A 16,224-nucleotide genomic window follows, 5' to 3' on the forward strand; every position below is an offset into this window, starting at 1 on the left:
GAGTTTATGAAACATTGGCTTAAATGTAATGTATGAAAATAATTAATGCTAAATCAGATCCATTTTTTCTTTCTAGTGGTCAAAGTTTCAAGATACTAAATTGACAATTGACTGTTTTATAAGCCATAAAAAAATGAATTTGTAAAATACGTCAAATTTACCATATAAAAACATGTTTTATAGTGTGTTATAAAGTATTGGCTTAAATGAAATGTATGAAGTAATTAATGCTAAATAAGAAACATATTCTCTATATAGTGGTTAGGTTTCAAGATACTAAATTGAGAATTGAGTGTTTCATAAACCATACAAAATTTGAATGTGTAATATAAGTCAAAATTATCATATAAAAGCATGTTTTATAGAGTTTATGAAACATTGGCTTAAATGTAATGTATGAAAATAATTAATGCTAAATCAGATCCATTTTTCTTTCTAGTGGTCAAAGTTTCAAGATACTAAATTGACAATTGAGTGTTTCATAAACCATACAAAATTTGAATGTGTAATATAAGTCAAAATTATCATATAAAATCAAGTTTTATAGAGTTTATGAAACATTGGCTTAAATGTAATGTATGAAAATAATTAATGCTAAATCAGATCCATTTTTTCTTTCTAGTGGTCAAAGTTTCAAGATACTAAATTGACAATTGAGTGTGTCATAAACCATAAATAATTTGAATTTGTAATATACGTCAAAATTATCATATAAAATCAAGTTTTATAGAGTTTATGAAACATTGGCTTAAATGTAATGTATGAAAATAATTAATGCTAAATCAGATCCATTTTTTCTTTCTAGTGGTCAAAGTTTCAAGATACTAAATTGAGAATTGAGTGTTTTATAAGCCATAAAAAAATGAATTTGTAAAATACTTCAAATTTACCATATAAAAACATGTTTTATAGTGTTTATAAAGTATTGGCTTAAATGAAATGTTTGAAAGTAATTAATGCTAAATAAGAAACATATTCTCTATCTAGTGGTTAAGGTTTCAATATATTAACATGAGAATTGAATATTTTATAAGCAATTAAAAAATGAATTTGTAAAATACGTCAAATTTACCATATAAAAACATGTTTTATGGTGTTTATAAAGTATTGGCTTAAATGAAATGTATGAAAGTAATTAATGCTAAATAAGAAACATATTCTCTATCTAGTGGTTAAGGTTTCAATATATTAACATGAACATTGAATATTTTATAAGCAATTAAAAAAATGAATTTGTAAAATACGTCAAATTTACCATATAAAAACTTTTTTTATAGTATTTATGAAGTATTGGCTTTAATGAAATCTAAGAAAGTAATTAATGCTAAAAAAGAAACATATTCTCTTTCTACTGGTCAATGATTCAAAATACTAACTTGAGAATTGACTTTTCTATAAAAAGTTAAAAATAGGAATTTATAATTCTCATTAAAATTATCATATAAAACCATGTTTTATAATGTTTATGAAGTATCAGCATCAATGAAATACAAGGAATTAAGAATGCTAAATAAGAGTTATTCACTTAATTTATTGGTCTTGGTTTCATGATACTAACTTTTTGTGTCACTAATATTAAGTTGCTATCAATTACATACAGTTATTATTAAACGTACCATGCAAAATACCATTATTATTATTATTATTATCAGTATTGTCTAGTCAAATTTCAACATGGGATGTCCAAATTTTCCCAAGTGCTAAAAACCATAATTCATGTTTCATCATGGCTTGAAAGATCTGCTGTACTGCAATCTGAAAAAATGTAGTCAGTTAAAATGTGAAATTGATGGAGTACAACATTAGAATACAGAGTTTTATACGCAGTTAATAATATGAATTTAAAATACGAGTCAAAATTATCATATAAAAGCATGTTATATAATGTTTATGAAACATTAACTTAAATGAAATGTATGAAAGTAATAAGTGCTAAATAAGAAACATATTCTCTATATAGTGGTTAAGGTTTCAAGATACTAAATTGAGAATTGAGTGTTTCATAAACCATACAAAATTTGAATGTGTAATATAAGTCAAAATTATCATATAAAATCAAGTTTTATAGAGTTTATGAAACATTGGCTTAAATGTAATGTATGAAAATAATTAATGCTAAATCAGATCCATTTTTTCTTTCTAGTGGTCAAAGTTTCAAGATACTAAATTGACAATTGAGTGTTTCATAAACCATAAATAATTTGAATTTGTAATATACGTCAAAATTATCATATAAAATCAAGTTTTATAGAGTTTATGAAACATTGGCTTAAATGTAATGTATGAAAATAATTAATGCTAAATCAGATCCATTTTTTCTTTCTAGTGGTCAAAGTTTCAAGATACTAAATTGAGAATTGAGTGTTTTATAAGCCATAAAAAAATGAATTTGTAAAATACTTCAAATTTACCATATAAAAACATGTTTTATAGTGTTTATAAAGTATTGGCTTAAATGAAATGTATGAAAGTAATTAATGCTAAATAAGAAACATATTCTCTATCTAGTGGTTAAGGTTTCAATATATTAACATGAGAATTAAATATTTTATAAGCAATTAAAAATATGAATTTAAAATACGAGTAAAATTATCATATAAAAGCATGTTTTATAGTGTTTATAAAGTATTGGCTTAAATGAAATGTATGAAAGTAATTAATGCTAAATAAGAAACATATTCTCTATATAGTGGTTAAGGTTTCAAGATACTAAATTGAGAATTGAGTGTTTCATAAACCATAAAAAATTTGAATTTGTAATATACGTCAAAATTATCATATAAAAGCGTGTTTTATAGAGTTTATGAAACATTGGCTTAAATGTAATGTATGAAAATAATTAATGCTAAATCAGATCCATTTTTTCTTTCTAGTGGTCAAAGTTTCAAGATACTAAATTGAGAATTGAGTGTTTTATAAGCCATAAAAAAATGAATTTGTAAAATACGTCAAATTTACCATATAAAAACATGTTTTATAGTGTTTATGAGGTATCGGCTTAAATGAAATGAATGAAAGTAATTAATGCTGAATAAGAAACATATTCTTCATCTAGTGGTCAAGGTTTCACAATACTAACTTGAGAATTGACTTTTTTTTAAAAAGTTAAAAATAGGAATTTATAATTCTCATTAAAATAATCATATAAAATCATGTTTTATAGTGTTTATGAAGTATCAGCATCAATAAAAATACAAGGAATTAAGAATGCTAAATAAGAATTATTCACTTAATTTATTGGTCTTGGTTTCATGATACTAACTTTTTGTGTCACTAATATTAAGTTGCTATCAATTACATACAGTTATTATTAAACGTACCATGCAAAATACCATTATTATTATTATTATTATCAGTATTGTCTAGTCAAATTTCAACATGGGATGTCCAAATTTTCCCAAGTGCTAAAAACCATAATTCATGTTTCATCATGGCTTGAAAGATCTGCTGTACTGCAATCTGAAAAAATGTAGTCAGTTAAAATGTGAAATTGATGGAGTACAACATTAGAATACAGAGTTTTATACGCAGTTAATAATATGAATTTAAAATACGAGTCAAAATTATCATATAAAAGCATGTTATATAATGTTTATGAAACATTAACTTAAATGAAATGTATGAAAGTAATTAGTGCTAAATAAGAAACATATTCTCTATATAGTGGTTAAGGTTTCAAGATACTAAATTGAGAATTTAGTATTTTATAAGCAATTAAAAAAATGAATTAGTAAAATACGTCAAATTTACCATATAAAAACATGTTTTATAGTGTTTATAAAGTATTGGCTTAAAAGAAATGTATGAAAGTAATAAATGCTAAATAAGAAACATATTCTCTATATAGTGGTTAAGGTTTCAAGATACTAAATTGACAATTGAGTGTTTCATAAACCATACAAAATTTGAATGTGTAATATAAGTCAAAATTATCATATAAAAGCATGTTTTATAGAGTTTATGAAACATTGGCTTAAATGTAATGTATGAAAATAATTAATGCTAAATCAGATCCATTTTTTCTTTCTAGTGGTCAAAGTTTCAAGATACTAAATTGACAATTGAGTGTTTCATAAACCATACAAAATTTGAATTTGTAATATACGTCAAAATTATCATATAAAATCATGTTTTATAGTGTTTATAAAGTATTGGCTTAAAAGAAATGTATGAAAGTAATAAATGCTAAATAAGAAACATATTCTCTATATAGTGGTTAAGGTTTCAAGATACTAAATTGAGAATTGAGTGTTTTATAAGCCATAAAAATTTGAATTTGTATTATACGTCAAAATTATTATATGAAACATGTTTTATAGTGTTTTTGAGGTATCGGCTGAAATGAAATGAATGAAAGTAATTAATGCTGAATAAGAAACATATTCTTCATCTAGTGGTCAAGGTTTCACAATACTAACTTGAGAATTGACTTTTTTTTAAAAAGTTAAAAATAGGAATTTATAATTCTCATTAAAATAATCATATAAAATCATGTTTTATAGTGTTTATGAAGTATCAGCATCAATAAAAATACAAGGAATTAAGAATGGTAAATAAGAATTATTCACTTAATTTATTGGTCTTGGTTTCATGATACTAACTTTTTGTGTCACTAATATTAAGTTGCTATCAATTACATACAGTTATTATTAAACGTACCATGCAAAATACCATTATTATTATTATTATTATCAGTATTGTCTAGTCAAATTTCAACATGGGATGTCCAAATTTTCCCAAGTGCTAAAAACGATAATTCATGTTTCATCATGGCTTGAAAGATCTGCTGTACTGCAATCTGAAAAAATGTAGTCAGTTATAATGTGAAATTGATGGAGTACAACATTAGAATACAGAGTTTTATACGCAGTTAATAATATGAATTTAAAATACGAGTCAAAATTATCATATAAAAGCATGTTTTATAATGTTTATGAAGTATCAGCATCAATCAAATACATGGAAGTTAATAATGCTAAATAAGAATCATTTACTTAATCTAATGGTAAGGGTTTCATAACATTAACTTTTGTTACACTTCTATTATGTTGCTATCAATTACATTCATTTAACATTACACGTACCGTGCAAAACACCATTATTAATATTAATACCTTCTAATCCATATTAAACATAGGATGTTGAAACTATTCCAAGCGCTAAAAATGTTAATTCATGCTCAGCAACCGTTGAGTGATCTGTTGCACTGCAATCTGAAAAATATGAAAGTTAATAATGGTAAATAAGCATCATTACTTAATCTAATGGTCAAGGTTACATGACTTTTAGTAACACTACTATTAATTGAATCACAATTATATTCTATACCCATTACTCGTACTTTGCATAAAACCATTATTATTATCAGTATCGTCTAGTCCATTTTCAACGTAGGATGTTGTAACTTTGTCAAGTGTTTAAAACGTTAATTCATGTCTTAGCAGTCCTTGAGTGATCTGCTGTACTGCCATCTAAAAAAAAATTGTCGGTTAAATATGTATAATGGTTGGAGGATAAAATGTCAATACTACACACCATAAAGAGATCGAAAGTCTGTTTATGACAACTAGTACGTGGACAACGGTGAATAATTCAGAAATGGAAATAATCAAACAAAAACTAACAGACAAACTTCATTCCTATTTCAAAATACTTGAAAACAATTTAAAGTTGAAATTTAAATACAAATACGAAATATAAAACTGCAAAAAGATATGAAATATAAATCAGACAGTAAATACAAACGGTTATATCAATAGATAAACAATGTTTTATATCACTAAACCACAATCATGGATGAAAAACATCATATCAATTCGGATTAGAATATTCAACTTATTAGATTTTATCTCTGGCCGCCGAATTCAAAAATGTTTAATATTATAATATTTTCAGAAACAAATACAATTTCAAAACTGATTAACTGAGCATAATATTATGAAATAAATTTCCAATAATATTTTGTACTTTGTAAATTAAGCAGGCAGTTGTATAAATATCATGAGTCTTAATATAGATACATAGTAACTAGTAAGACAAAAGTCAAAAAGTAATAACATTAAACTATAGATGTATGTATTATTTAAGTGTTTAGATAGTTGCAGGTAAGCATTTATTATGCATTAATATTCTCCGGACTGTACAGTCCACTGGTTAACTAATTGAACTTAAGTAAACGGTCGTATATGTTATATATCTTATACATATAACGATTCATTATTTGAATACTTAACAATGTAAATAAATCATAATAATTTATTTTTTATGTTCGATGTCCATAAAATTTAAATCTTTATCTCCTATAAATATTACCGAAGTTATATTGTGAAATTCAAAACAAATTACTACCAATCATACTAATATATTGCATATTAAATATACACATATAATTAAAACTAATAAATAATAAATGAAATGTTGTATTCGAGCAGATTTGAGTCTGAAGTGATCAGAAGTAATCTACTGACTGCGTCGTACATTTTAAAAATGATGGTCGTATCTCGTATAAACAACGAAATCGCTTAGGTACATATTAAATTCTTAACGCTAAACGAGGGATATAAACACTATAAACATTAAATAGATGTATTCTCTATATGATTTGATGAAAAACTATTTATATATAAACTATTTTTTATGCTGTTGGCGTAATTGCTAAACGTTGAAACCTTAACAAACATAAAACGTGTAAAAAAACAAAGTTCAAAAAGATACTTCGTTAAATCGTTATACGGTGGTATAGGTACCATACAGAAAATTATGCGTGTACGAAAAAACAAGCCATTCGATTTTTTAACCTTTATTAACCTTTCAAACTCGTCGTAGCATTTATGAGTCAGCACTCAAATTTCGAAAAGATTAAACAAAAACTCAAATTCAAAAAATTCGAAAAATACATAAAATCTAAGTGCCAAAAATAAAAATATAACCGTAACTTCGCAACAAAACGTCCGATTCCTTTGGTTTTGGTAGCGTTCGAATTTTTACAAAAACGTCTAAACGATGCGTAGAAAAAAATCGCTCTAACCACCCAAAAATTAATTGTTTCGTGGCGACAAAGTCCAAAAACTGCAAAATCCTAATTTCCGACGCCAAAAATAGGGGTAAAAATGAATTCTACAGTGTCACCACGGGACGCCGATTTTGATCACAGACCTACGAAAAACTGAACTTGTGAACTTCAGAAACGTGGAACAAATATTAAACATTTTTTAAAATATCCATGGGGGGAGGGACACAAGGAGCCATAGGACACTGCTACCACCGCAGGACTTTATGTAAAACGGCTTTAAACAGAAATTTCCGTGAAGTAACTATGCCCTGTTGTATATGCATGCCTGTGTGTATGTATATATGTATGTATGTATGTATGTATATATGTATGTATGTATGTATGTACTGCGTATATATTTATGTATGTGTGTATGTATGTATGTGCCGATGGAGCTTGCATATATATAACGCTCAAATGCGTTGACTCAGGATAAAATACCTGTGTGACCGATTCGGTTCTCACGATGGTCTACGTGACCAAAAAGGCTGGGTCAGCACATACTGAAGACCTCGGACGGACCGTTGCAACGCGCCCCGTCTGTTGGTAATTAGTCGAGTCTGGTCTAAAGAGGGAGTGACACCTGTGTTACTCAGCAGAGCATCTTATAATTTTTATAGCAGAACCTCGTATAGTTTTAATCAGATCCTCTCGTAATATTAGTATTTAATATTCATTTCTTTAGTGTGTAATTCATTTAAATATTCATTTCTTTAGTGTTTAATTCATATCAATATTGATGTATTCAGTGTTAAGTTCATAAACCAGTAATTATAATATAATATATATACCTATAACCAACACCTGTGTTACTTCATTTGACACTAACAACCAAGATAAACCTCACACGACGGTACTCCACACTTCATTGGTGGCAGCGGTGGGATCTCTGAAAGCGAAGAATTGTCGTAATTCACTTTACGACAGTGCAATTTTAGAGATCACTAACCTACGTGGATTTACCGCCGTCCAAGTGTAATCGGTTTTTGTGTCAATACACCAGCACAGATTTCGTTCAAAAATCAGTAACACGGTGATTGAAGTGCCGCCGCGATATAATTCGCGCCGTCAGGGAGGGGAGCTGTACACGTCTTCGTTCCAGTACGCACCGCCGCCGCCGCACCAGTGGGACAGTTCTACAGCACTATCAGCGGACGTCGTATCAACACCGCCACACTATCAACGGAAATCTTATCAACCAGTAAACAATAACAATCAACATAATCATAATGCAGCGGTATTTATTATGCATCATCGCGTAAGTTTTATTTAATGTATTCGTTAATCGGGATTTATTTATGCTAGTGCGTGTCGAATTCAGGGTCTAATGGTAGCACCAATTTAGATTTAATATATTTCAGTATTTATAATACTGTTCACAACTAATTTACGTCAATCTATTTAATTTATTCAATAATTGGGATTTATTCATTTATTTATTTTTGGCTAATGCATGTCGAACTCAGGGTCAAATGATAGCATCAATTCAGATTTAATAGATTTAAGTAGCTCTAGTAGTGATCCCTCTAGTGGAGAATTGTATGAACCAAGTAGTTGGTTACGTAGTGCAAGAGAGACGATAGAACAAGCGGACGAGCTTTTAGGTTCAACCAGGTATTTTCTAAGAAAGCAAGTGACCAACGCACATCCAGAACATCAACAAAATTCAGAACATCAGCAGCACGTACAGCATACAGAACATCAAAAAGACAAGACAAACTCAGAACGTCCAGAAACTCAATCGAATCAAGAAAATCAAAAATATTCGGAAAATACAGTACGTCAAAACAACTCAGAGCTACAAATAGGAAAAATGGAAGACCAACAGAAGCTAGAAACCTCTAATCTTAAGACAGAAACACACAAATCTGGAGTAAGCATCGACGCAGCAATGCGCGTAGTACCGAACTTCGATGGAACAAGCTCCGACCAAGCATATCATTTCCTAAGGGCGTGTGATTTCGCAGTCAGGATTGTCGATCCGGATCAGGTCGATTTGTTAGTACAGGGACTGATAATTAAGCTATCAGGAAGAGCATTGCGGTCGATAAGATATAAGGACATAACGACGTACAAGGAATTCCGGAAAAATATTGTGGAAATATCGGAAACCAAAAAGTTACTACCCCAGCTGCACATGAAATTGCTCACGTGCAAGAAGAGTCCTGATGAAGGAGTGCAAGAATATTATAATAAAATGGAGCAATTATTACACGACTTAATTAGTGCAACAATGGAGGGGGGGGATTACGCGAATGGAACGGATATTGAAAGGTTGTTACACAATCAGGTGCTCAACGCATTTATAAGCGGCTTACCCGAATCTTATCGGATATTATTAAAAGCGCGAGGCCCTAAGAAGCTGAGCGATGCGTTAGTATTCGCTTTAGAAGAGGAAACAGAGGGAAACCTGGCGAAGGAAACTCAATTGTTCAATATACAAACTAACACCAAGAATCAACAGCCATCAAAATCTTATTCCGGAGTGTCAAGAAATGGAAACAATGGTAAAAACAACAACACCAATAAGGGCTGTTTCAAGTGTGGCAGAACAAATCATTTTGCCAGAGACTGCAGAGCATCACAATGGGATCAAGAAAAGTTTAGAGCCAATCAACAAAGTGGACAACAAAATTCCAAAAACTCCGTTAGAAATGTATTGATATGTAGATATTGCAAGAAAGAAGGGCACGAGCTAGAAGAATGCCGCAAAAGGAGATACGTAAACAGCAAAAAGGAACAGGACCCAAAAGAAGTCACCACAGAGCATCAGAATGCGGGAAATGGGGCAGAGCCGAGCACAACCAGCGCACGTTCGGTTCAGCAGATTCAGAGCGCTGTTTTAAGTCTGCAACGGCCCTCCACTTCTCAGCAGCATTGATAGACAATACGACCTCGCTCAAGATTGAACAGTGTGTAAAGGAAAAAGTAAGATTGTTGGTGGATACTGGTAGTGACGTAAATATGATAAAACTTTCAGAGCTGAAGAAAAATATACTGGTGGACGAAACCACTATTTACAAACTAACAGGTATAAATTCACAGCCAGTGTTCACCATAGGATCAGTCACTTTAAAAATCCAACTTGGAACAGAAGATACAATTGCCGTGTTCCAGGTAACGCATGACAACTTTCCTATATCAGAAGCAGGGATTTTGGGCGCTCCATTTCTTCGAGACAATGGAATAAATATTAACTTCAGAACCTCTACATTGTCGACAGAATCTCCAAATCCAGAACCTCCAGAACCTCAGATTATCCAACCACGTTCGGAAACACTCATACCCGTCTTGACAGACAAGGAAGATGGAACAACCTTAATAATCCATGCGCAGAACATCGGAGAAAAAGGGATTGTATCGGGAAATATTGTCAATCATGTAAAGGATGGACAAATATTGGTCTCGGTAATAAACACGTCAGAGGATCCCATCGAATTGTTTCCACCCCGACTGGGGGGTGTGCAACACGAAATCTTCAGAGAATCAGGTGCCTACGTCTGTCATCAAATAGAAGAACAGAAAGTTAAAGAGAGCCGAAAAAAAAGGTTAACAGAAACAATTCGAATGGACCACCTAAATCACGAGGAGCGAGCCAGCCTCCTACGAATATGTAAAAAATATCAGGATTTATTCCATTTTGAGGGAGAACCTCTATCGTTCACCACAGCGATCCAGCATGAAATCAAAATTCCGGAAGGAACGGCTCCAGTAAACATCAGGCCATATAGGCTTCCCTACGCTCATAGACAGGTGATTGTCGAGCAAATGGAAAAATTAGAAGAGGATAATATTATTCAACCGTCAGAATCGCCATGGAACGCACCTCTAGTAGTGGTACCTAAGAAACCTGACGCGAACGGGAAACCACAATTCAGGGTCTGTGTGGATTTTCGCCGTCTCAACCAGCTTATCATCGGGGATGCTTTTCCAATTCCAAGGATCGATGAAATTCTGGACCAACTAGGACGCTCCAGATATTACACTACGCTAGACCTCGCCAGTGGTTACCATCAAGTACCAATTCGACCACAAGACTGTGAGAAGACGGGATTTTCAACAGACAAAGGTCACTTCGAGTTTGTCCGAATGCCCTTCGGACTATGTGGTGCCCCAAGCACGTTCCAGCGTTTGATGAACAACGTGTTGACAGGACTGAATGGTATGAAGGCGTTTGTATATCTAGATGATATTATTATACACGCAGTCGATCTAATGGAACACGAGACTAGGCTGGAAGAAGTATTCCAACGATTGCGGAAATTCAACCTACAGCTTCAACCGAACAAATGTCAATTCCTTAGACGCGAAGTCATCTACCTCGGACATTTAATAACGGATGCGGGTGTGAGACCCGATCCGACAAAAATCAGCTGCGTACGAGATCACCCCGTACCCAGAAATCCAACCGAAATTAAGCAATTCCTCGGACTCTCGGGTTATAAATACCAGGATATAATGTCGCTGTATGAAGCTACCGCAAAAATTTGCGGACAAATGACAGAGCGGTTCGGAAGTACGGAAATATCAAATGCATGCGAACAATTCGTACAGGTATTTTCAAGAGCAACATTGCCCTACCTGTATGAAATCGAAACCAGTCATCGTAATATGCTGCTTTCCATTGGAGATAAATACACGGGGGAAGCTAGGATACGACGAGGATTGGTCCACACAGTACAACGGATGGTGAAAGTCTTGTATGGCATGTATTCAAATATTGACACCGATTTCATATTCAAACAAATAATAGCTCTCAGTCTAAGCAGAAATCAGAACATCACCTTAAGCTCGGAGAGGATAAGAATCATGCAGGTGGATACAGACAAACAGATAAAGAAGATCACAGAGCATCAGGAAAAACTGGAGGAAAATCTCCAGTATTTACAAGAGCAAACTAGAGTAGTCATACAAAAGCTTGACAAAATAGAATTTAAAACAAGGCTACTGGAACAGGCGTTTCTTTTCGAAATTTTACTTAATCAGTATTCATACGAAACCCAAAATTTAATGGCCGTAATTAACTCAGCAATGAATGGCGAAATACATACAAGCGTGTTTTCATCGGAGAAATTTCTCATGGAATTGAGGGAAATTAAGATGAACTTACCGGTAGGAACAGCATTGCCACTAGAACTTAAAGCAGAATCTCTAACAGAATTTCTACAAATCTCTGATCTAACAATCCTGCATAGAGAACACTACTTGGTCTTTCTTATAGGAATACCTTTAACGTCTGTTGAGGAATATACCATGTATCACCCTATTTCACTACCCATCCAATATGGCGAAAATACCATAGCCCTAATTCCCCCTGAAATCGACTACCTAGCATTAAGTAACGATAACGAAAATTTTATCTCATTAGGGGTAAGTCAATGGGAATCATGTAGTAAGTTAGAGTCATATACACTTTGTAAGGGTGAGCAACCGATCCATTACCGAACGGGATCCAACTTATGCGAGTTATCTCAATTAACTAAATTTAACACCCATTCAAAAGACTGTAGAGTCAAACTAGTCACATTAGAGACACCCATTTGGCATCGATTATCGAAGACAAACTCTTGGTTGTACTATACTCAACCAGATTTATGTACGATTAAGTGTACAGATCCTCCGCATACATTCAGAGTTGAGATCTCGGGTGTGGGTAGGTTGACCACCTCCTCATCTTGTGAAATTCATACAAAAAGTTCTATACTCGTACCATTCTCTAAATCCAATAGAAATATTAAGCTTGATATAATACCGGAAAATCGTAAATCCAATATAAAATCAATGTTAACAGAAACTTTTTGCTCAGTTATGCCACAGAACCTCACTAATGTAAAAATATTTAAGGATTTTAATTCATTAGCTCATAGAGCAATGGAATCGAGTGAACTTAAGCCTAAACCCACAGAACCATTGTTTATTTTTAAAATAGAATTCCATATTACCATGCTTTATATATCCATAACCTTTTCTATATTATTTATAAGTGCAGTAGCTATAAGGTTTAAGAATAAAATCATAAAAATGTATAATCCGGAAATTGCGGACAATCTTTCAAATAACAATCAAGATAACCTTTAAGTTTGTAATTTAAAAAAAAAAAAAAAAAAAAACCCTTTTTGTATTGTCTTTAAGTTAGAAGTAAAATTAAGTTAGTTTAAGTATAAAAGACACCATGTGGCGGTATTGTAACTAGGTGTACCCGTAGTTTAAGAAATTTGTAAAAGTAGTAACTTAGGTCGCAGGGACTGCTCCAGTTTAACGCTGGGGGTATGTTGTATATGCATGCCTGTGTGTATGTATATATGTATGTATGTATGTATGTATATATGTATGTATGTATGTATGTACTGCGTATATATTTATGTATGTGTGTATGTATGTATGTGCCGATGGAGCTTGCATATATATAACGCTCAAATGCGTTGACTCAGGATAAAATACCTGTGTGACCGATTCGGTTCTCACGATGGTCTACGTGACCAAAAAGGCTGGGTCAGCACATACTGAAGACCTCGGACGGACCGTTGCAACGCGCCCCGTCTGTTGGTAATTAGTCGAGTCTGGTCTAAAGAGGGAGTGACACCTGTGTTACTCAGCAGAGCATCTTATAATTTTTATAGCAGAACCTCGTATAGTTTTAATCAGATCCTCTCGTAATATTAGTATTTAATATTCATTTCTTTAGTGTGTAATTCATTTAAATATTCATTTCTTTAGTGTTTAATTCATATCAATATTGATGTATTCAGTGTTAAGTTCATAAACCAGTAATTATAATATAATATATATATACCTATAACCAACACCTGTGTTACTTCATTTGACACTAACAACCAAGATAAACCTCACACGACGGTACTCCACACTTCAGCCCCATACATCGAAACCCGGCCGAGTAACACTCGACTAAAAAATTCAAATTTCGGAATTCCAAGACCCCAATGTGGGGTAAAAACGGCATTTACGGTGTCCACGACAGATACCGCTTTTGATCAGCATCATCCAAAATACCAGAATCTTGAGTTTCAAACACGTCGAACGACCACTAAGGTTTTTCAAAAATATATTTGAGGGAAACAAATATTTATGCAAATATACAGTACTTATAACTTTTTTTTTTTTATTTATTTATTTATTAAAATTAAAATGTTTCAGCATTTTATCATGCTATTACAAGTTTACTAACGTGTTCAATTACAAATAACAAATTACAATTACTAATATTTTTAGTTAGTGATATAGTGATATACATGCTAATGTTAGTTAATATTTATTTATTAGTGGTAATTTAAAATCGATCTTCGTCTTCGCTTGATTGTGATAGAAGGAGATCTTCGGGTAGACGTGGTTTTAAACGCCGATTTTTCGTTTTTTTTTTTCCCAGGTTGTAGAACCGTGCGCCATCAGATGTATTGAGATTAGCATGAAAGTTTTTGAATTATATTTTTATCCAGTCTCGGATAAGAGGGATTCCCGTGAGTTACAACTTTATACATAATAATAGTACTACTCATAGATAATGATGAAACACACTGCGAAATTAAGTATATTTACGCTATTGCAAAGATGTTTAAAGTCTACCTTTTGTAACTTGTACCTACGTATAATAAGTAATATAGTTGTTTTATTTACATAGAATATTATATGACTTTGACGTTTGCAATTTGTGAATATATTTCGTACAAATTGTACCAAGTCGTAATTTTTCATAGTTTTTTTGTTGCTTTTGGTAATTTAAATGTAGAAGGTTCAGTATTATCATACCGTTTAGGGTGATGTTAAACTTTTATTACTGAAACACATAATTATATATGCAAACTTGCAGTAAGTAAATAAAATAAATATTTAAAAAAGTTTTATATTGTATAACATAACTTTTCTAAAACTTTGCATTTTACAACTCGTTATTTCAACACATGATATAATCTGTTGTTATGATATTCATCTATAGATTTTGAGATTCAAATTGAAATACTAACATTTTTAATATTGGTTGTTTCGTTTCGAAATCTTCGAGGCTCAACGCATTGACACCTCCAGATCAAATTTCTGTTCTAAAGAATTTTGAATTTCAATTTTAAAACTAAGAAATTGCTAAAACCAAATTTCCTGCCAATTTTTTTTTTTAAACTGCACATTTAAATCACCATTTACCGTCTAAATAATTGAGTTAAAAAACTTTTACTAATCGGAAGACGCATCTAGGGACGAATTTGTGTCGGCCTTTGAACATTTTATCTAAAGGGGCCAGTATTAAAGGATTTAGTTTTGGAGTTTTGGATAACGTAATAACTAATAATAAATTGAGTTTTAACACAAAAATTTATGAACAATTTAGAATTTGGACAGTTACACTGTAACAAAGTCATAAATGAGTAGATAATTTTTATATAATATGCAATGGTTCGTGAGGAATAATATTGAACATTTTGAAAGTGCAGTAGGGTTGCCTATACAAAACACCTTCAAGTCTGCATGACAATATAATAAAATACATAATGCACTCAATTTCACTATTTGAGGTGTACTGTAAGATAAAATAATTAATAAAATAAATTATATCATAGAGATAGAATATTAGAAGAATCTACCAATATTCTATATTTCAAAAATAATTAAATTGTATAAAATTTGCCTATATAGACTGCTTCTATTGACAAAAAAAAAATCCGACAAACTGGCTATATTAATTAAGCATATGAATGTATTATGATCACTAATATTTTTGAAAATATAAACAAAAAATAAGATCACAAATGTCCATAAAACTTTACTCATAAGTCATAAATTTTTTTTATAACTAGGTATTAAAAACCTTTATTTTGATATTTATCAAAATCACAAAAAAAAACACTAACTCTTTTCTTCTTAAAAGTTGTCTGTCCTGTATTTTTAAGTTTTGAAAATGTTACACATGATTTTTTATACGTAGTTGTAGTTCATAAGATTAAAATCATAAAATCTAGATATATAAAAAGATAATTATTTTTTATACACATTTCAAGTTCATATTTGATTGAAATCAAATATATAAACAAAGATGACTAATGATTTATAATTGAAAAATATTTGTGGGCATATAAAAATTTTAGAATATATTATTACATTTCATACATTTATTGGCCTTTAAAATGCATTTTATTTCTAATAAAAATGAATTTAACCATAAAATA

The 16,224-nt window shown here is 31.2% G+C and overlaps 1 protein-coding gene and 1 long non-coding RNA gene across 3 annotated transcripts in view; one reads left to right on the forward strand and one right to left on the reverse strand.

Moving 5' to 3' along the window:
- Positions 1–5,401, reverse strand: part of LOC113555809 — a 29,784-nt gene extending 24,383 nt beyond the window's left edge. Inside the window, exons 1-5 of one of the 2 annotated variants that reach the window (XR_003405424.2) lie at positions 5,342–5,401; positions 5,115–5,213; positions 4,660–4,798; positions 3,321–3,459; positions 1,617–1,755 (exon numbers count right to left, since the gene is read on the reverse strand). This is a non-coding gene — a long non-coding RNA (uncharacterized LOC113555809). Of the gene's footprint in view, positions 1–1,616; positions 1,756–3,320; positions 3,460–4,659; positions 4,799–5,114; positions 5,214–5,328 lie in introns of both variants that reach the window. The other variant, XR_003405425.2, reaches the window with a different exon arrangement.
- Positions 5,402–9,615: 4,214 nt separating this feature from the next.
- LOC113558051 lies at positions 9,616–13,129 on the forward strand. The gene has a single exon (XM_026963572.1). It carries the CDS (start codon positions 9,755–9,757, stop codon positions 13,127–13,129), a length of 3,375 nt encoding a protein of 1,124 aa, XP_026819373.1. The 5' UTR covers positions 9,616–9,754.
- The last annotated feature ends 3,095 nt before the right edge of the window (positions 13,130–16,224 follow it).

This window comes from Rhopalosiphum maidis, chromosome 3, assembly GCF_003676215.2.
Source record: "Rhopalosiphum maidis isolate BTI-1 chromosome 3, ASM367621v3, whole genome shotgun sequence".
Lineage (NCBI taxonomy): Eukaryota > Metazoa > Arthropoda > Insecta > Hemiptera > Aphididae > Rhopalosiphum > Rhopalosiphum maidis.

Coding starts and splice junctions, on each gene's coding strand:
- LOC113558051 (XM_026963572.1), top strand. CDS start 9,755: ATGCCGCAAAAGGAGATACGTAAACAGCAAAAAGGAACAGGACCCAAA.